A 22388-nucleotide genomic window follows, 5' to 3' on the forward strand; every position below is an offset into this window, starting at 1 on the left:
AGCCTAAGGCACAAGCCCTATACAAACAGTGTCAGAAATATGAAGACTTAGGAACCCATGAGTCTAGAATACTGCATAAAGAGTTCACAGTTATGATTCTATTCATATAAAATTCTAGCCACTGTAAACCCATCAATAGTGAGAAGAGGCACACTGATGTTTACTTGAGCACACAGGGACTGTAGGAGCTACAAAGTGGCACCAGGAAACTTCTCAGGCTACTAGATGAATGTGTTCTCATGTTGATTGTGTGGATGTTTGGGTTGTGTAGATGGCTCCAGAACTAAGCTAAAACTGAAACTATAAACATTTGTATTTTTAATATAAATTCTTTTTTTTAAAAGATTTATTTATTTGAAGGTCAGAGTTACACAGAGAGAGGAGAGGCAGAGAGAGAGAGACAGACAGACAGACAGACAGAGAGAGACAGAGAGAGAGAGGTCTTCCATCCGTTGGTTCATTCCCCAATTGGCCGCACCAGCTGAAGCTGTGCTGATCTGAAGCCAGGAGCTTCTTCTGGGTCTCCCATGAGGGTGCAGGGGTCCAAGGACTTGGGCCATCTTCCACTGCTTTCCCAGGCCATAGCAGAGAGCTGGATTGGAAGTGGAGCAGCTGGGATGAGAACCAGCACCCATATGGGATGCTGGCAATTCAGGCCAGGTCGTTAACCCGCTGTGCCACAGCGCTGGCCCCTAAACATTTGTATTTAAAGCATGCCTTAAAATAGACATAAAATACCTGAAGCACAGATTTTGAAAGCTGCAAGGAATTAATATAATTTACCAATTTGTCAAAAACCAAAATCACATGACCATTTTGATAGATGCAGAAAAAGCATTTGATAATACATAAAATTCATTCATGATAAAATTCTAAGCAAAGAATAGATGGGGAGGGGTGGCACTGTGGCATAGTGGGTAAAGTCATCGCCCCATATGGCATCCCATATGGGCGTCGGTTTGAGTCCCGGTTGCTCCACTTCCCATCCAGCTCTCTGCTGTGGCCTGGGAAAGCAGTAGAAGATGGGCCAAGTCCTTGGGCCCCTGCACCCACGTGGGAGACCTGGAAGAAACTCCTGGCTCCTGGCTTTGGATCGGTGCAATTCTGGCCGTTACAGCCAATTGGGGAGTAAACCAGCAGATGGAAGACCTCTCTCTCTTTCTGCCTCTTCTGTATTTCTGACTTTCAAATAAATTAATAAAACTTTTTTTAAAAAAAATAGAACATCCTGAATCTGTGAAAGGACACCAGCAGAAAAACTGCAACCATTGCAGACATAATGATGAAATATGGAGCTCTGTTTCTTTAAAGTCAGAAACAAGGCAGGAATGAACCCTCTCACCGTGTCTATTACACAGATGTCCTAGGAAATCTAGCCAAGGCAATGTAATTCAGCAAGAAGGAAGAAATATAGAGAGTAGATAAAAGAAACCTAACTTCCCGTCTGAAGACGACATGATTGCCAGTTACTGCATGGCATCACTAAGAAGTGAACTGAGCAAGACCACTGCTGCAAATGAGATCAACCTAATTTTCTTTCTTTTATTAATTAAAAAAGAATTGTATTTACTGCTTTCTAAGGCCAGGGTTTTAAAAACAACTGTTTTCATTTTATTTGAAAGACAGAGGGAGACAGGAGCAGAGAGAGAAAGATGTTCCATCGGCTGTTTTCCGTCCCAAATGCCCACATCAGCAGGGGCTGAGCCAGTCCCAAACCAGGAGCCTGGAACTCAATTAGGGTCTCTCACGTGAGTGGCCAGGACCCAAGTACTTGAGCCGCTTTCTGCTACCTCCCATGGTGCACGTTGGCAGGAAGCTGGAATCCGAAGCACAGCTGGGACTCTAAAACACAGCCATTCCAACAGGGAAGCACATCTCCCAAGTGGTATCTCAGCCGCTGAGTCAAACACTTGCCCCTGAAATCACTGTTTTGTCTATTTACTGGTAGTTAGCATTTGGAAAATGGCCTTTGAAATGCCATTTAAAAATATCATCTAAAAACATTAAAACACCCATTTTTAGGGACTGGCATTGTGGCACAGTGGGTTAAGTCACTGCCTATGACACCAGCACCCTATATCAGAATGCCAGTTCAAGTCCCAGCTGCTCCTCTTCCAATGCAGCTCCCTACTAATGTGCCCCTATTCAGTCTTAAAAAGGAATGAAATTCTGATACATACTACAACACTGATGGACCTTGAAGACATGTTAAGTAATGAGATATAGGTATTACATAGTAAATGTTTATTTACTATATTTATTAAATATAGTCTATCTTTCCCACAGAAGACAGAAAAGAAAAAAGCATCATAAATAGGAATCATAAAACAAGACAGTGAAAATTAATGCTAAAAAAAATCAGTCATGACCACAGTAAATTCAATTTGCTCTAAGGATGTTAAAATAAAAACTGTTAGACTGAATTTTATTAAAAGCCCAACTTTGTTTACACGTACACTTAATGAAAACTTGAAAGAAAAAAAACTACACTAGTCAAATACTCAACAGGTGCAAGGTGGTAAAGCAACATTAACGTCTGATGAACAGATATGAAGGCAAAAAGCATCAGGGACGAAGATCTCCATGTAATGATAAGTGGGAAACTTCACCAGAAGACACGATCATTCTGAAGTTATGTAAGCTTAATAACATTGCTTCAAAATACTTAAGCAAAAATTCACAGAAATTGTAAGATTTTAATGATCCAAAATAACAGCAAGAACATTTGACAAAGCTCTTTGGTTTCTGATAGATCAAACAGACAAAAAATAGTAAGGATATAAGACAAAAAATAGTAAGGATATAAAGCTTGATCTAATTTTTGGACAGATATAAACTGTTGCATTCATCAACTAAAAAAAAATCCACTTTCTTCTCTGGAACACATAGGTCATTGAAAACTGTCCATCAATCAGGCCTCAAAGCAAATCTCAATGAACATGAAAGAACTGATATTACATAGTCTCCAAATGCAAACTATTAGCTGGAAAAAAAAAAAAGAATCAATGAGCTAGAAATTAGGTAAGAAAAAACTGAGCTCAAAGAGAGCACAATGAAAGGAAAAGAATATAACAGGAAAAAGGACCAAAATAATGCGGCTAGAAGAAATTAAATATGTAAAACCAAGGTGGGAAAATCCGGCCTGTGGCCATATAAAGCCCACAAAATCATTCAGTCTGGCTCTGCTAAGGCAACCACAGGCATGACTCAAAGGTTAATAAACCTATAGCAGACTGATTTTTTTTAAAAAAAAGACTGATTTATTTGAGAGGGAGGGGGAGAGGGAGGGAGAGGGAGAGAGGGGGGAGAGGAGGGGAGAGAGGTAGAGAGGAGGGGAAGAGAGGAGGGGGGAGAGGAGGGGGAGAGAGAAGGAAGGAGGGGGAGGGAGGAGGGGGGACAGGGGAGAAAGGGGGGAGAGAGGAAAGGGGAGAGAGGAGGGGGGAGAGAGGAGAGAGGAGAGGGGAGAGAGGAGAGGGGAGAGAGGAGGGGGGAGAGGGGAGAAAGGAGGGGGGAGAGGGGAGAGAGAAGGGGGGAGAGCAGGGAGAGAGGGGAAGAGAGGGGAGGGAGGGGGAGAGAGGGAAAGAGGGAAAGAAGGAGAAAGAGGAGGGGGGAGGTGTGGGGGGCAACTCGGACTAGACTAAGTTACTGGAATTAAGACTTATTCTATGCATCTGCTCTCCCACAATATGGCACTGAGAAGGGAGAACCAGCTTCTACACAGCTGCCTCCAGTTCAACCAATAAACTGTAGGACCTACTCCTGATTGGAGGAGAGCAGCCTACTCGGCGTGTGGGTAGCAGAGTTGGGATTGGTGGAAGAGGACTATAAAGGAGGAGAGAGACAACATGCACCAGGAACATCTAAGGGGAACATCTATTTGAAGGAACACCTGTGCAGCCCCCGAGAGAGCCGGCCGGCGGTGTGCCGCTCCCCCGCGGAAGTGGGGAAAGTGGCAGGGGGAACCGCCCTTCCACGGAGGTGGAAGGGATGGTAGCCAACCCGGGAAGAACCAGCAGCAAACCCGGGGAGGGCAGAGCAGACGAAAGAACAGCGCAGGGTCCTGTGTCGTTCCTCCATGAAGAGGGGGAGCGACAGGAGGTGGGGGAAGAGAGAGAGAGAGATCTTCCATCTGCTAGTTCACTCTCTAAATCAGCAGCTTTACCTGCTATGCCACAGTGCTGGCTCCAAGTGGACTGCCTTTTTTTCTTTTTCCCAAAGATTTATTTATTTGAAAGGCAAAGTTACAGAGAGGAAGAGAGAGACAATCTTCTATCTGTTAGTTTACTCCCCAAATGGCTACAACAGCTGAGCCAACCTGGAGGCCAGAGCTAGGAGCCTCTTCTGGTCTTCCACTGCTTTCCCAGGGCACAGGAGAGAGCTGGATCAGAAGTAGAGCAGCTGGGACTAGAACTGGAGCCCACATGGGATGCTGGCACTGCAGGTGGTGGTTTTACTCGCTACGCCACAGTGTCAGCCCCGCAGACTGATTTTTATTTTTTAATTTTTTTTATTTTTTGACAGGCAGAGTTAGACAGTGAGAGAGAGAGAGAGAGAGAGAGAGAGAGAGAAAGGTCTTCCTTCCGTTGGTTCATTCCCAAAATGGCCGCGCAGCCGGCACGCAGCACCGATCAAAGCCAGGAGCCAGGTGCTTCCTCCTGGTCTCCCATGCAGGTGCAGGGCCCAAGGACTTGGGCCATCCTCCACTGCCTTCCCGGACCCCAGCAGAGAGCTGGATTGGAAGAGGAGCAACCAGGACAGACTCTGGTGCCCCGACCGAGACAAAACCCGGTGTGCCGGCGCCGCAGGTGGAGGATTAGCCAAGTGAGCCGTGGAACCAGCCTTTGACTGATTTTTAAAGTGATAATTTTGTATGGCCTGTGAATTATGTTATAAATACCCCAATGGCCTGTGGCAGAAAAAAAGGTTCTCCATCCCTAAAAACCATACTTAAATAGAGGGTCTTCAAAAAGTTCACAGGAAATACATATTACGAAAAACTATATGTGGATTTCAAACATTTGTTGCAACAGAATACATCTACTTTTTAATTCCATTTTCCATGAACTTCTTGAAGTACCCTTGTACTTCACACAATTTCCATTATAGTATATCTAACTGCTATATTAATTCACTCATTTCACTAGAGAAAAATGTACTGGCCACAGATGAGATTATTCCTAAAAGTTCACTATTCAGTTAATTATTTATTGTTGTTTACCACAGTCAAGGCAGTATCCTAGGTGGTGGTATGTACTGAGTGGGGAATATTTATAGTCCAGTAATAGCACTGGGTATATAAATGACCCAGAATACAAAGTAATAAAATTCACGTATTTCTGTGGCAGTTCAGAGGCAGGAGAGGTCAATTCTAATTCACCGTGGGGTGAGGGATTCAGGAAGAGGTAGCCTGGAAATTTACGCGGAATTTGGATTTGGAGAGATAAGAAGAAAGGGCGGGAGAACAGCTACAAAGTCAAGGCAGGCAGCATATGTAAAGTAGACCTAACATCAACAGAGAATGACTCTGGGTAGAACACAGACCAAGGGGGAAGACGCGGCCAGAGGGGCGGCCTGGAGCCAACTCAGCTCAGTGGAGCAAAGACCCTCTTCACCGGGGTGAGCCACCACCGAGACCAAGACAGAAAAGGCTTTTAATTATCACACCTATTTCTTCTGATAGCCACTTCAGTTTCATTTTATGGAAGCCAAGTGCCGAGCCGCTCAGGAAGGATTCAGAATGAACACACCGCGGGGCTGGGGAACCCTGGAGCCGTATTTAAAGGTCATTTCTTTCTTCCTCCTGGATGTATGACTTAATTTCTTGTTTTCTTCTTATTATTCTTTTTTTTTTTTAATATAAGATCTTCCCTGCCTCCTTTTGGAGGTTTTTGTGAGGATGAAATGTTAAAATGTAAATAAATAAGTGACAAGGCTAGCAATGAAAGCACGAGGGGCCATGGAAATGTCTGTGATGTGCAGTGGGGGGTGGTTTCACACTTACCCACAGAGGCAGCTGGTGGTGGCCAGTCCCTGCTAGTCTGCCCCTCCCTCCTCTTCCCTTCAGGCAGGTCTTCAAAAAGTTCATGGAAAATGTGCATTACCGAAAAATGATGCACGGATTTCAAATGCTTTTGTACCCAAATAAGCTTATCTGTTAATTCCATTTCCCATGGACTTCTTGAAGTATCCTTGTATATTTACTGCAGAGGACAAACTCCTAGGCACCATTCCCCATATGAAAATCCTTAAAACCTACTGGAGATAATTATTACTTTTCTGCCTCCTCTCTCCCAGACTAAATCCCAGTGTCTTTGAATTTTTCCTACAAATTTTATTTTTCTATCCTTTCATTTAGCAAGATCTTAAATCTAGATTCTACACTTCTCATGATCCATGTCCATCTTACAAACTCTTGGGATCTCTGGTTGTTCCAGCTCCATGGTCTGTGAGCCTCACTGTTGAATTTGTTGGTAACTCCTATACTAAACAAGTTTTACTAGATGTCCTTAAATCCCGTTCAATCAAACTCACAGAAAGCCAACCATACAAGCACTATTTTGAAGTCTTACTGATCACTGGCTGTGTCTCTGCTCCCAGAGTGAAATCACGTATTTTTAAATGACAGTGGCTAAAATGCCCTTTATTTTTCTTTGCCATCAACACTATAAAAACTTAACTCTTCACTTTCTCTTTTTGTTAATTCAAGTGTAAGTTTTGGTACCAACTTGGTTATCACGTATTTAAGTGTTCTAAATTCAAAGTATCTCATGTTGGGCTTTTTACACTAGTGAATTCTCCAGCTGTTTTGACTTTAACACCAAATAAACACAGATAGTCTTCTCTAAATTGCTAAAAATCAGAGAGTTCACAAAAATGGGTTATTAGAGACTAAAAACTACCACTACAACTTTCAAAATAAGTGAATTTTTACTCACTACTTTCTTTTGTTTAAAAGTTATAATTTTGCCCTACATAAATATAAAGGCTATTCCTCATGCTTCTTCATCTTGTACTTTTTAACTTTTCATCACTTCTCAAAGAATAGAATTACCACCCCCACCCCCGCCAGTCCATTTCACTCACCTACAGAAAGGGCTGGGAATAGTAGGTATCACGTAACAAATCCCCCCATTCAGGCAGAATGACCTGTGACTGGAACCACAGGGCTCTTCGTGATCTAAAACACATACATATATGAAAAAGAGAAAGGCAAATCGAAGCTTTTCTAATGGGACAAGAAATAGGAATGAGTATCTTTGAATGAAGTCACAATTTAAAAAATTAAAATGAATTTTTTTCTCAAATTTTTTTTTTTTTTTGGACAGGCAGAGTGGACAGTGAGGGGGAGAGAGAGAGAGAGAGAGAGAAAGGTCTTCCTTTGCTGTTGGTTCACCCCCCAGTGGCTGCTGCGGCCGGCGCACCGCGCTGATCCGAAGCCAGGAGCCAGGTGCTTCTCCTGGTCTCCCATGCGGGTGCAGGGCCCAAGCACTTGGGCCATCCTCCACTGCACTCCCGGGCCACAGCAGAGAGCTGAACTGGAAGAGGAGCAACCGGGACAGAATCTGGTGCCCTGACCAGGACTAGAACCCGGGGTGCTGGCGCCTCAGGCAGAGGATTAGCCTAGTGAGCCACGGTGCCAGCCTTTTTTTCTCAAAATTAAACACTTCATCTTATTCTTTATTTGATAGGCATGGGTATATATATCCCTTTGAGAGAAAAACTAATCTCTCCTAAGGATATGACCATTAATTATAATGCATTTAGAAGCTATGTAACAGAAATGGCATCTCTTCATCAGATTAAAAACATGATTAGATCATAGTATAAACCCAGGGTCTTGCTGAATACAGAGATTCCGTAGTATCTGAACTTCCCTGTGCTAAGAGTGTTTTTCAATCCTTATTTTTCCTATTAGGTCTCAAGTACATGAAAATTTGAAATTGTGGTGAGAAAAAGATAATTATGTTTTGATTTCCAAAATTATCTTTGTCATACATAATAATATTTAATGTTTTTAAGGTAATAGCTAGCAACTGTATATGGTTATCTTCTTAGAACTCTACCTATAAAATACATGAAATTTGTTTTCACATTAATAAGAATAAAAGAAAATGAAAGAAAAATCCTGAAGCAAGACTGAAAACCTAAGTGAGTACTTGCTACACAGCCAACACTCTCAACACATTAAGAAACCAGTTTCCCTTCTCACATCGCAGTCTCTGAGCTGTCCACTGTCTTTCTGTCCTTGCCCACCCCCCTCCCTGGGTAACTCCCCTTCTTTCCTGGCCTATCCTCACACTCCACATTAAAAAATGCCTTTCCTTCCTGCTTTCCTTCCACTCATGGTCACCAAAAATGTTGTACAGAAAAAAAATTTAGGAACAACAATAGTCAAATTGGTTTAGTCAATGTACTACTGTGGTACAAGAGAAAACTGAATATTTTGTCTTTCAGCCTTAACATCGGAATGCTATTGCTTTACAACTGCACATTGTTAGTCCCTGATTGTTTCTGTCTAGGAAGTGACCTGAGTCATGGAATATGAAGAAGAAGAAAATGGCATTACTTGGATTTGGCATCCAATTTGGCATTAAAAAAAAAAATACACTAATGGAGAAAATGTTTCTAGCATTTTTGCCACTAAGATTATCAAAACCTATTGAAGTATAATTGTTACAAGCAGATGTCTCTGAAATCAGAACTTAAAGTTTAAAACTTTCTTTTTAGAATTGAAAAATACCTGTTTTAGCATCACATTATAACTATATAAATATAAATAGGAAAACAGAATTACAAAGAATTTAAGAGGTAAAAAGACAAAGTAAACCAACCAGAACTAATTCTTTGGGATTTTTATACACACACATACACACACATTGCCATGTTTCTTTATAACAAAATGACTCTTAATAAGGTTATACAGTTTTTCAGGAATAATTTGGCTGTCAAAATCCCAATTAATATTATATTACGTAAGAATCGCAGGAGGCATCACTGATGGCTTTCTACTGAGGGCGGAGTGCAGCTCTGTCACAGAGAAATTAATGTGCTTGTTTGCAGCAGATTCAGTCAATGTAGCTCAACACCTGGCACTGTATCAATAAGGAAAACTCATCTAGCCTGAACTACTATCTCTGAACCTATTTTCATTCTTACTCCAATTTCATTTACGTATTATTTGTGAAGTTGATATCATAGAGTAAGCTAGAGTTGATCAGTTTGTAAAAATGAGTAAAACGTAAGTCTAAAATAAAATATTATGATATAAAGAAATCTTTCAAAAATATTTCATATTTTTGGAGTGGTTTTAGGTAGGGAACAATATAGCTTTGTGTTATATTTTATTGCTATGTGATACACACTAATAAAAGTATAAACTTATAAGAAATTACCTGTTGGCATCTTACGCTTTAAATAGTTTCATCCTTGGTCAAAAGATTAAGGTTGGAAAACAGCACCTAAAATGGTTTAAAATTAATAATTTATGAAAAATTATCATCCTTTGAGAACATTACAAAATGTCAAATATTCTAATAGTTAAACTCTTAAGGCTAAAAATAACTGAGACATATACTAGTGACAAAATTGTTTAGTTCGGGCATATTTTTGGTCCTTGTTACATATTAATAAAGAAACAGATAAAACTAAAAGACCAATATTAAACAGCATAAATGCACTAAATATAATGTAACTTAATCTTAAATCTTTCTCTGCAGGAAAGTGTAAGAAGCCTTGCTTTTTATAAACATTTTTAATGGAGTAATGAGCTACATGACGTACATATGAAAGACAGGCAGCCAGCGAAACTGAGGGACCTTAATTGACTCCTTGCTTTTCTATAAAGCCTATTTATAATCTGACTTTTAACTAGAACAGGTAACTTCCAGTTTCTCAATTCACTGAAAATAACCAAACATACTATAGAAAAATCTCCACCAGCATTTAAAATATTGACATTTCTATACATACAAACTTTAAAAGTTTGATAAAAACACTTTTAAGTTTACTACAGGTTGCACATCGCATTTCGGCAACCTACCCCTGCCCTTTCTTTTTAAAAATGTCTGGCTTCCGGCAAAGCACAGGAGCTGCTGAGACACACTTATGTGTGAAGTTATCTGCTGTAACCGAAACAAAGGAGCTTAAAAATGCACATGGAGAGATGAATCATTTATACTTACATTATGATTACACACTCTCAATTCCATTTTACAGAAAAGCAACTCAACTCCTAAGTTAAGCACAAAGATCTATAACAGGAATCTCAATGTACAACTTCCTACTAACACAGGAGTAATAATCGAGGTCTTCTCCCAAAGCCAAACAGAGAGGAGAGAGAGAGAGACAGAGAGAGACAGAGAGAGACAGAGAGAGAGAGAGAGAAGCACTAAACCTATTTTATTTGAAATAATCACTGGTTCATTTTGCCTGTTTCCCAAACAAATAAGGCTTACCTCAATAAAAAACTTACATTCACAGACACAAAAATTTTGTTGTTACATATGCAGTGTTGAAAGTTTTGGAGCACTGCAGAGTACCGCAGCTGTGACTTGCATTTACGACGTGTCAAGAATCTGATTTCTAAGGTTGCAGTGGGGGTGAGGTGGGGGCAGGGCAAGGTGTGCAGAGGTCACGCTCCAGCAAGGGCACCACCCCTTCTGCACAGGCGTTCAGAGTTGCAAATGGAGCAAAATTTTACTTAGAAAAGTAGCCATACTAAGCTGTACTCCCAACCCAATGTCCAAGTTTTAAAGTTATGAAATAAGCCACATTCTTTAGACTCCTCACTCATCTGTGCATGTCTGAATCATTAAAGAGTGTTGTGTAGGTTTGCAGAGAAAAGGAATTTTAATGAGGAGCTAATAGACAAGGGTTCCACAGGGGTTTGCTTTTTTAAAAAATAAATTTCTTTACAAGCCACATAAAATTTATATGAATAATTACTTGAGAACTTATAAAACTGAAAAAAGCTAATAATAGCTACACTAGAACATGTAATACCATATGCAACTTGAGTATAAACCCTGAACTCTGCTAATTCTGATGACAATATAACTACCTGAAAACCATGGCAAAGCTTTTACACTATACATTAAGGAAAGCTAAGTTTTAAACATTGTAAATAATTTTAAAATAAGACTAAAACTATAATTTTGTTTAAGTACAGGGTTCTTTACCATGTACTTATTTAAGTATTCTAAGTGTTCAGGTGGTTTTCTTTTCTAAAACCACAATTCAGATATCACTGCTTAATGTAAATGCCAAAGCCAATAATATTTCATTCTTTTAAGAAAATATTAAATTCATACAATCACATACTGTAACAAGAATTCTCTTCAATGTTACATATTATCACTCACATTTAAAGGCATTTTTATATAGCTGTAGTCATTTATATATGCACACAAAGACATACAAGCAAATAAATCACTCAGCTTAGAGTGCCTAATTCTAAAATGATGTTTTCATGAAAAGTCAGTATACTTCATTACTTTATTTGAACTATAGAACTACAGTGTCTGCTAATGAGAAAATGACTACTCAATTGTACATGGGAGAGAGTCTGTGACATTATCCACTACACTCAAGATGCATTTTTTAGGAGACCTTTATGATGGCTTTGTATTTTTTGCACAATGCAAACAGTCTTTGGGATTATGTGATTCTGAAGTGGAAAACCTAAAGACTTTTCAGGCCATCAATTCACTCTAAATTAAAGACTTGGTCTTTAAGAACAATTTATTTCCCTATCTACCTATCAACAAATACGTACTAAGTAAGCCACAACCCTTAAACAAATGATAGTCTCTTGTTGGGCTGCGGAATGACGAACCCATAAATAAGTAATTACAAAAATGCTTTCACTGACTCACAAGCTGTATTTTTTCTTACATAAATTAGAATTTTATGTGCTTCAACCTAATATTCCCGTATATTAACACACACTAAAACAAGGCTTATTAAAGAAAAGCAGGGAAAGACTCCAAGAGTATTATCTGTGCTTAACCGTAAAAAAATGAGAAAGAGTTTGTAAACAGAGACGGATAAATATTCCAGAGAGAGGTAACAGCCTGTCAAAGGCACAGAAGAAACCAATGCCAGTGTTGTCAGAAGACACGGGATGGGTGCGTGTGCAGGTGTGTGTGGGTCTGTAAGAGGGTGGGATGGTGGAGGAAAGAGTGGCAGGAACACACAGTGTCAACAAGCTGCGTCTGGACTGCAGTCTTTCTCTGACAGGCAGTGGGACACCTCGGAAGGGGCGTTAGCAAAGGCGGGAATGGTCACATCCTCATTTGAATGTACTCGATCTAGGAGACAGATCAGAACCTGTAGAGGAAACAGCGTTAGGTACAGCAGTTTAGAAGTTATTTTAATAATCAGGGACAGGGAGGAATTAAAGCAATAGGAATCTGGATAAAGGGAGGGGTTGATTACAGGTGTAAGTATGAGGTGAACCCACAGAATATATGAACATGGTAAGAAATAAAAATCAAGTATAGTTTTCAACAAATGCTGAAACTGCACAAGTAAAGCAAACGCTATTTAATATGCTATTACGGAAACGCATATTAAGACCACAATGAGATACCACTTGACACCTACTAGAATGGCTGCAATCAAAATGATAGACACTAAGTTTTGGAAATGGTAAGAGAAACTGAAATCATCATACATTACTGGTAAGATTATAAAATGGTACAACCACTGTGGAAAGTGGTTTGATAGTTTTTTAAAAATCTAAACGCAGGGGCTGGTGCTGTGGCATAGCGGATAAAGCCGCCTTCTGCAGTGCCAGCATCCCATATGGGTGCCAGTTCAAGTCCTGGCTGCTCCACTTCCAATCCAGTTCCCTGATGATGTGCCTGGGAAAGCGGCAGAAGATGGCCCAAGCCCTTGGGCTCTTGCACATACATGGGAAGTCCAGAACACGCTCCTGGCACCTGGCTTCAGAGAGGCCCACTTCTGGCTGTTGTGGTCATTTGGGAAGTGAACCAGCAGATGGTGACTCTTTCCCTCTTTCTCTCTCACTTTCCTGCTCTCACTCTCTCTCTGCCTCTGTTTCTTTGTAACTCTGTGTTTCAAATAAATACATCTTTAAAGAAAAACCTAAAAACAGATTCACCATATCATTTATCCAAGAGTAATGGAAGCATAGGTCTACTCCAAGAATTACATGCAAATGTTTAGAACCACTATTCCTAGTGGCCCCAAAGTAGAAACAATCCAAATGTCCATCAACTGATAAACCGATTTTTTTAAAGGGATTTTTTTTTATTTGACAGAGTTACAGACAGTGAGATAGACAAGAGAAAGGTCTTCCTTCCATTGGTGCTTCCTCCTGGTCTCCCATGGGGTGCAGGGCCCAAGCACTTGGGCCATCCTCCACTGCACTCCCAGGCCACAGCAGAGAGCTGGACTGGAAGAGGAGCAACTAGGACTAGAATCCGGCACCCATATGGGATGCTGGTACCACAGGTGGAAGATTAACCAAGTGAGCCATGGTGCCGGCCCCTGATAAGCAGATTTTTAAAAATGCAGTATAGTCATATAGAATACCACAAAAAGTCCTCAAAAATTTCAGGGAAATACATTCTATGAGAAAACTATGCATAGATTTCAAAATTTTCTGCAATAAATAAACTTTTAATTTCATTTCTATGGACTTTCAGAAGTACTCTCATATTTAGCAATAAAAAAAAATGAAGCACTGGGGCCGGCACTGTGGTGTAGTGGGTAAAGCCACTGCCTGCAATGCTGGCATCCCATATGGGCATCGATTTGAGTCCCGGCTGCTCCACTTCCAATCCAGCTCTCTGCTATGGCCTGGGAAAGCAGCAGTAGATGGCCCAAGTCCTTGGGCCCCTGGACCTGTGTGGGAGACTTAGAAGAAGCTCCTGGCTCCAGATCGCAGGTGCAGCTCTGGCTGTTGCAGCCAATTGGGGAGTGAACCAGCGGATGGAAGATCTCTCTCTCGCTCGCTCTCTCGCTCCCTCCCTCCCTCCCTCCCTGCCTCTCCTCCTCTCTCTGTGTAACTCTGACTTTCAAATAAAGTACGTAATTCTTTTTTAAAAAATGAAGCATTAGTGTTTACTATAGCAGAGATGAACTTTAAAAATCTACTAAAAGACTACTCACAAAGACCACATATGATTCTATTCATTTGAAACATACAGAAAATGCTGATCTACAAAAGTAGAGAGTAGATTAACAGTTGCCTAGGACTGGGGCTGGAAATGGAAAATGGCTGCAAATGAGCACGAGGGCTCTTTCTAAGGTATTCCAAAATTAGACAGTGGAAAAGGCTGCGCACCTGCTTAGTTACTAACAGTCACTGAATTAAAGTTTAAATAGGTGAATTTCTTGGTATGTAATTATTTTAATGAAATTAATCAAGAACAAAGGGATGCAGACATAGATTTAATAAGTGAGATGAAGCTTTCCGTTTTGGACATGTTCAATTCTAAGTGCTACTAGGACATGCAGAAGGAGAGCTGTGAAAATCCAGATCCTGCTTCAAGACAACAAGGTAAGAGGAGAGGTTTGGGACTCAGAAGCACATGGTGGCTACTGAAGCCATTTATGAAACCAGTTACGTGAGCCGGTTCAGAGTGTGCACGCGCTGTGCAAGACAGACGCCACAGGCTGATTTCTGGAAAACACCAACACTGAAGCACGGGGTGGAGAAGGAGCCTGGTAAGAAACAGCAGAGAAATGGATGAGAAGAGTAGAGTCACAGCCCCCTCTCAGAAGGAAGCTCCTGTTTTTGTTTTCTGTTTACCTCCAAATTCTCTCTCAATTTCTTTTTTATTTTATTTTTTTGACAGGCAGAGTGGACAGTGAGAGAGAGAGACAGAGAGAAAGGTCTTCCTTTGCCGTTGGTTCACCCTCCAATGGCCGCTGCGGCCAGCGTGCTGCGGCCGGCACACCACGCTGGATCCGATGGCAGGAGCCAGGCGCTTCTCCTGGTCTCCCATGGGGTGCAGGGCCCAAGCACTTGGGCCATCCTCCACTGCACTCCCGGGCCACAGCAGAGAGCTGGCCTGGAAGAGGGGTTTACTACTCAAATGGCCTCAACCGCTGAGGTTGGGCCAGGAGCTTCTTCTGGGTCTTCCACATGGATGGCAGGGACCCAAAAACTTGGGCCATCTTCTGCCACATTTCCCAGGCCACTAGCAGGGAGCTGGATTGGAAGTGGAGCAGCTGGGTTGCGAACTGGTGCCCATATAGGATGCCGGTACCGCAGGTGGCGGCTTAAGCTTGTAGGCCAGAGCACTGAATCCAGTTGCAATTATTTTTTAGTGTATTTCTTTATTTGAAAGGGAGAGAGAGGATGAGAGGATAAGAGAGAGAGAGAGACAGATATATATATATATATATATATATATATATATATATATATATGAGAGAGAGAGAGATAAGAGAGAGGGAAAGAAGGGTTAAGGGGAGGGGGGAGAGAGGGAGAGGAGGAGAAAATGAGAATATGAAAGAAAGAGAATGAGAGAGAATATCTTCAGCCTCAGGGCTAGGCTAGGGCAAAGCCAGGAGCCCAGAACACCTTCCTGGTCTCCCACATGGGTGGCACAGACCCAGGTGCTTGCGCCATCATCTGCTGCCTTCCAGGGCACCCGTTAGCAGGAAGTGGAATGAGAAGCAGAGGCAGGACTCAACGCCAGGCATTCTGATGTGGGCTGCAGACATAGTGGCTTAAACCATGTGTCACAAACAGCCTCCTCTTATTATTTTTGACCCACAGTTGGTCGAATCCACAGCATGTGGAACCGTGGATACAGAGGGCCAACAATACCTCTAGGTCTTAAAGAACCCAGGTCAGGTCTCAGCTTCCTCTCTTTCTCATGCGGAATAATAACTGCACCACTTTCCCCTCATCTTTTTCTCCCCTTTCCTTCTTTGCTAGTTACACCTTCACTCTCAACATCATGAACATTTCAACATTTCACATTCTGTTCAATAACCCTTCATTATGTAAATATCACTCAGGGCAGATTCACACAGCACGCAAGGGTAACATTTCCTCTCTTGTAGCAGTGTCAGGATACGCAGCCACTTCTAAGATACTATTCCCAACAGCAAGAGAAAATATTGTCTTTTCTTAAACTCTGAAACTGACTCTTAATTTGCATCTTGTCTGCACCGTGTTTCTCTTTCAGTTTTGAGTCTTCCTATGCTGCCTGAGGGGGAGATGCTAAAGAATAAAGGGGTTCACCATGACACTGTAGGCACTCAGCTTCTTAATCCTACCATTCATAGCATGGAGGCCTCTTGTTTTCTGAGACATCCCTTTCCACAGCTCTCTCCTACCTCCTGCTCAAACCTGGACTGAGTGCCCTCTGGAACTGCTGCCGAACTCCGCTGTCATTCTGAAGACGCCCCTCACTGACCCGGGTCGACTCATCTCCTAGATCCGGTACCTTCTGCTTCGTTCTTCAGGCTCTCATTTTGCAGGAGTATATCATCAACTACCTTCCTAAAACAGAATGTGGTCAAACTCTGTGTTCTTGCATGACTAAAGACGTTCTTCTTCTTTTACTTTTGAATATTAATATTTGATTGGTGATACTGATTTATGTGGAAAATAATTTCCTCTCAATTTGCACATTATTTTTGTTTCTGGATCCAGAAGTACAGATGAGAAGTCTGATACCAGTCTAATCATTAAGACTTCGTGGGTCACCTGCCCCCCCCTTGTGAAGTATTTAGTCTTCTATTTTCACTTAGAGAGCTAAAACTGCATGAGAACAATACCTAGTCTCACCCTCAAAAACATTTTCTCAAATAGTGCTGGCCAGTTCTTTGAACCCTTTCTATCTGAAGGCCCACGTTCCCTGCCCTTGGGAAATTCACCTCTTGTTTACTTGGGTCATTTGTTTCCCTCCATTACAAAACTCACAGTATTTGGATGATGGCCACTCGACATATTTCCCTTTTGCATCTTCATTTTGTCATAACTTCTTTTTCTTAAAAAAACAATGTTTTGGGAATCCATTTCCACTGTTCTTTTTATCCTTGCCACTGAATTTTGTTTAACTTAAGTGGTCATATTTTTAACCTATAAAAAGCTCTTTGTTCTCTATTATTCATCTTTCACAGATGTTCTTGTTTTAGGGATGCGACAGCATCTCAAACCTCTCACAATGTACGTATTAGAAAATATCTCTAGGTTCTGTTTGGTTCTCTGAATCCTTCCAGGATCCGGTTTTCTGTTTCCTTGGTCTTCTCTGATATGTTGCCTTTCCTGAAACATATACGCCTTTGTTGTCTGCTCATACTTCTTGGTTGTTTATTCTCAGATGATTATTCCAGGTAAGAAGTGGGGATTCTCCTGATGTTGTGTAAGATCTGTTTCCCAACAGACCTCACACTCCAAGTGGGAAGCGGGGTTGGGAACTCTGTGTGCCTGGCTAGAATGCTGGATTGGCAGGCTTGCTTTCAGCAAGAGTTGGAAGGGGCCAGGCAGCAGACTGCGGGGCTGTCAGATGACAGAACGAGGACCTTCTCTGCAGCAGGTGTAAGCCAATTACAGACCACAGGCCACACTGTTCTTATACAACCCTTGAGCTAAGAATATTTTTCATGATTTTAAAAGACTGTAAACCAAAAATACAGAGGAATGTGTCCCAGAAACTGCTACAGTATGAACGTCTGTGATCTCTCACGCTGAAACTGAATCCCCAATGTAAAAGTATTAAGAGGCATACCTTTCAGAGGGGATTAAGTTACCAGGGCTCTTCACTTTCAGTAAGATTAAAGCCCTTGTAAGAGGCTTCATCATGCTGTTTTAATTACTATAGCATTATTGTATATTTGAAATCATGTATTGACACAGCAGACTCATAGAATGGCAGATGTCCCAAACAGCACTCTGGCCTCAGAATCAGCCCTTAAGGCATTCAGATCTGGCTGAAGAGCCCATGAGAGTATTTTAGGCATGGAAAGCCAAGACACTGTGGCAAAAACAAAATCTATATGAAAGATCTCTGCAAGTGAGATCCCAGTGGAAAGAACAGGTCAAAGAAGGAGGTACCTTTCTCTGAGGGAGGAGAGAACTTCTACTTTGACTATGACCTTGTCTAAATAAGATCAGAGTCAGAGAACTCAAAAGGCTTCCACAGCCTTGGCAACTCATGGCAAGAGCCTCGGGTGATTACTGACGCCATAAACAAGAGTGTCAATTTGTTAAGTCAACAACAGGAGTCACTGGGCACTTACTCCTCATGTACGATCTCTGTCCTAAATGTGCTGTACATTGAGATTTAATGCTATAACTAGTACTCAAACAGTATTTTATACTTTGTGTTTCTGTGTGGGTGCAAACTGTTGAAATCTTTACTTAATATATGCTAAATTGATCTTCTGTGTATAAAGATAATTGAAAATTAATCTTGATGTGAATGGAAGGGGAGAGGGAGCAGCAGAGGGGAGGGTTGCGGGTGGGAAGGAAGTTATGGGGGGAAAAGCCATTGTAATCCATAAGCTGTACTTTGGAAATTTATATTCATTAAATAAAAGTTAGAAAAGAAAAGAAAAAAAGAAATCATGTATTGGGAAGCCTCCAGTTTTTTTGTTTGTTTGTTTTTTGCTCAGGATCACTTTGGCTATCCTAGGTCCTCTGTGATTTTGTACGAATTTTAGAATTGTTTTTCCTACTTCCAGAAAGAATGTTGTTAGTATTCTGATAGGAATTGCAGTGAGTCTGTAGATTACTCTAGGTTGTATAGATATTTTTTAAAAAGATTTATTGGAAAGGCAGAGTTAGAGAGAGAGACAGACAGACAGAGGGAGGGAGGGAGGGAGGGAGGGAGAGGTTGATTCCGTCTGCTGATTCATTCCCAAATGGCTGCAAGGGCCAGAGCTGGGCTGATCTGAAGCCACATGCTTCCTCGGTCTTCCACATGGGTGCAGGGGCCCAAGTACCTAGGTCTTCCTCTGCTGTATTAGCAAGGAGCTGGATTGGAAGTGGAGCAATGGGGACTTAAACTAGTGCCCATAAGGGATGCCGGTGCTGCAGCATCCCATATTAGAGTGCCAGTTCAAGACTCGGCTGCTCCACTTCCAATCCTACTCCCTACTAATGCACCAGAAGGGAGTGTGAGACAGCCCTCATACTTGGACCCCTACCACCCACATGGGAGGCCCACACAGAGTTCCTGGCTCCCCATTTCAGCTTGGCCTATCTCCAGCCACTGTGGCCTTTGGGGAGTGAATCAGCAGATGGAAGATTTCTTTCTCTCTGTATATCTGTCTATTTGTGGCACTCTGCTTTTCAAATAGACATAAATCTTTTTAAAAAAAATGGACATAGGACCTGAACAGACGTTTTTCAAAAGAATAAAAATGTCCAACAAATGTAAAAAAAAATGCTCAATATCACTAGCCACCAGGAAAATGCAAATCAAAACCACAATGAGATATCACTTCACCCCCATGAGAATGGCCATCATCCAAAAGACATAGAAAGGCAAATGCAAATAATTGCAGCCACTGTAAAAGCAGTATGGAAACTTCTTAAAAAACTAGAAATAGACTTGACGGATAGTCCAACAACACCACTACCAGGTAAATACCCACAAGACATGAACTCATTCTATCAGAGATAGCTACTCCATTATGTTTATAGCAGCACTGTTCACAGTAGCCAAAATATGGAATCAACCAAGGTGTCCATTACCAGATGAATGGCGAGAGAAAATCTCTCTTTCACATGCGCACGCATGCACACAACACACACACACACACATGAATAGTATTCAGCTATAAAAAAGAATGAAATTCTATCATTTACAGCAAAATGGTTGGAACTGGAGGTCATCAAGTTGAGTGAAATAAGCCAGACACAGAAACTCAAGTACTGCATGTCCTCCCTCATATGTGGGAGCTAAAATAGAAAGGAACGAAGGGAGGGAGGGAGGAAGGGAGGGAGGGAGGGAGGGGCGAAAAGAAAGAGAAGTCAGGAAGGAGAGGAGAGGAGAGGAATGCTTCAGTATATCAGTTTTGCTGCAAATACAAAGTTTTGTCAAACTGTTTTAAATACTTGTCAAACAAATTAATAGGAATTATATACTGCTATAGTTTTAATGATTGTGATTATTCTATTTATTTTTTTAAAGATTTTATTTATTTGAGAGGTAGAGTTACAGACATTGAGAGGGAGAGACAGAGAGAGAAGTCTTCCATACGCTGGTTCACTCCTCAAGTGGCCGCAACACCACAAACGCACCAATCCGAAGACAGGAGCCAGATGTTTCTTCCAGGTCTCCCACGCAGGTGCAGGGGCCCAAGGACTTGGGCCATCTTCTACTGCTTTCCCAGGCCACAGCAGAGAGCTGGATTGGAAGAGGAGCAGCTGGGACTAGAACTGGTGCCCATATGGGATGCCCGCACTGCAGGCGGAAGAGTAACCTACTGCGCCACGGCGCTGGCCCAATTATTTTAAAATCTACTTTATGTGAGTGACGTTGAGCATCTTATCCTTTAATTACTGAGTATTGCTCATATTGCTCACTTCCTGCTGGACTACAATCTTTTTTTTTTATTTGTTGAACTTTTTATTTGACTGTAATATAAATTAAAAATATGTTATCTTAAAAATATTTTAAAAGAGGCCAGCGCCGCGGCTCACTAGGCTAATCCTCCACCTAGCGGCGCCGGCATACCAGGTTCTAGTCCTGGTCGGGGCGCCAGATTCTGTCCCGGTTGCCCCTCTTCCAGGCCAGCTCTCTGCTGTGGCCCGGGAGTGCAATGGAGGATGGCCCAAGTGCTTGGGCCCTGCACCCCATGGGAGACCAGGAAAAGCACCTGGCTCCTGGCTCCTGCCATCGGATCAGCGCGGTGCGCCGGCCGCAGCGCGCTGGCCACGGCGGCCATTGGAGGGTGAACCAACGGCAAAAGGAAGACCTTTCTCTCTGTCTCTCTCACTGTCCACTCTGCCTGTCAAAAAAAAATTTTTTTTAAGAGAAAAAATAACAGGGGTTTCACACTGTGCTCCCTTTTTTTTCCCCTAAAGATTTATTTTATTTATTTGAAAGGCAGAGTTACAGAGAGCGGTAGAAAGAGAGAGAGAGAGAGAGAGAGGGAGAGAGGGAGAGAGGGAGGGAGGGAGGGAGGGAGGTGTCCTCCATCCGCTGGTTCACTGCCCAGGTGGCTGCAAAGGCCGGAGCTGCGCCGATCCAAAGGCAGGAGCCAGGACCTTCCTCCAGGTCTCCCACGCGGGTGCAGGGGCCCAAGGACTTGGGCCATCTTATACTGCTTTCCCAGGCCATAGCAGAGAGCTAGATCGGAAGTGGAGCAGCAGGGTTTTGAACCGGCGCCTGTACAGGATGCCGGCGTTTCAGGCCAGGGCTTTAATCCTCTGCACTACAGTGCTGGCCCCTGTGCTCCCTTTTTTTTGCACTTCCGTCCCTTCCGCCATGTGCAGTCGTGGTGCTCATCCCCTCCAGAGTGTGCCACGGCAAGACACCATTCTGAAGGTGGACAACAGCCCTGACCAGGTGCCAACCCTGCAGGTACCATAATCTGGACTCACCACCCTTCAGAGCTGTGAGGGACAGTCACCAACTGCTTAACAGTGGAGGGTATGCTCTGAGCAACGCTTCGTCAGATGGCCTTGTGTGACCTTCACAGAGTGCCTTAGATCCACACACGCAGGCCATCTAGTACCGCCACCATGGGACATGCAGCCCACCATTGACTGAGATATCACCAGGCAGTTCAGGAATATAAGCTTCCATCATTTATAAATTGCCTAGTTTGTGGAATTTTGTAATTGCAGCACAAACTAAGAAATCATAAATTTATATGGGCTGAAAAATCTCAAAGTATTTCACATCTGACATTTAAAAGAAAGTTTTCTGATCTCTGTTCCAGAGCCAATAGTCATACTGACAGTCCTGACTTCATTAAATTTCTTCAGTAAAAGATTCTCCATTTTCCCCAGGAGTATACATGTGACTCCTTTTTCCTGGCCCACTCTGCAGAGAAGAGGCAAGTGGAAGCTACTGTCACAGCTACTTTGTTTTTTCAAGATTTATGTATTTATTTGAAAGGCAGAGTTACAGAGAAGGAGAGGCAGCGGCAGAGAGAGGGAGTCTTCCATCTGCTGGTTCATTCTGCAAACGGCAGGACAGCCAGGGCTGGGCCAGACGGAAGCCAGGTGGCTGCAGGGGCCATGCACTTGGGCCATCTTCCGCTGCTTTCCCAGGAGCATCAGCAGGGAGCTGGGTCAGAGGTGGAGCAGCCGGGACTCACAGCGCTCATATGGGATGTCACTGGGCAGGTGGTAGTTTAACCCACTGCGCCTCAACGTCAACTCCAATATGTTTACGCTTCCTTTTCCTTCCACTGCTGTCACTTATGTAAATTGGCTTTTGGAA

The 22388-nt window shown here is 42.4% G+C and overlaps 1 protein-coding gene across 17 annotated transcripts in view; it reads right to left on the reverse strand.

Annotated features, from left to right (window-relative positions):
* The window catches only part of NRG4 (neuregulin 4), a 155584-nt gene that overhangs the window by 68953 nt on the left and 64243 nt on the right, over positions 1 to 22388 (reverse strand). For 14 of the 17 annotated variants that reach the window (XR_011381085.1, XR_011381083.1, XR_011381084.1 and 11 more), the window contains 2 exons: positions 9393 to 9458; positions 7084 to 7177 (listed from right to left, as the gene is read on the reverse strand). Coding sequence is in view for 7 of the 17 variants with exons in the window: in XM_070054624.1 (XP_069910725.1) it covers positions 7084 to 7177; positions 9393 to 9402 (104 nt within the window). In the remaining 10 variants the exon portion in view is untranslated. Of the gene's footprint in view, positions 1 to 7083; positions 7178 to 9392; positions 9459 to 10039; positions 13859 to 22388 lie in introns of those variants that run through there. The other 3 variants (XR_011381092.1, XM_070054628.1, XM_070054626.1) reach the window with 2 other exon arrangements.

Source organism: Oryctolagus cuniculus, chromosome 12 (assembly GCF_964237555.1).
Source record: "Oryctolagus cuniculus chromosome 12, mOryCun1.1, whole genome shotgun sequence".
Classification (NCBI taxonomy): domain Eukaryota; kingdom Metazoa; phylum Chordata; class Mammalia; order Lagomorpha; family Leporidae; genus Oryctolagus; species Oryctolagus cuniculus.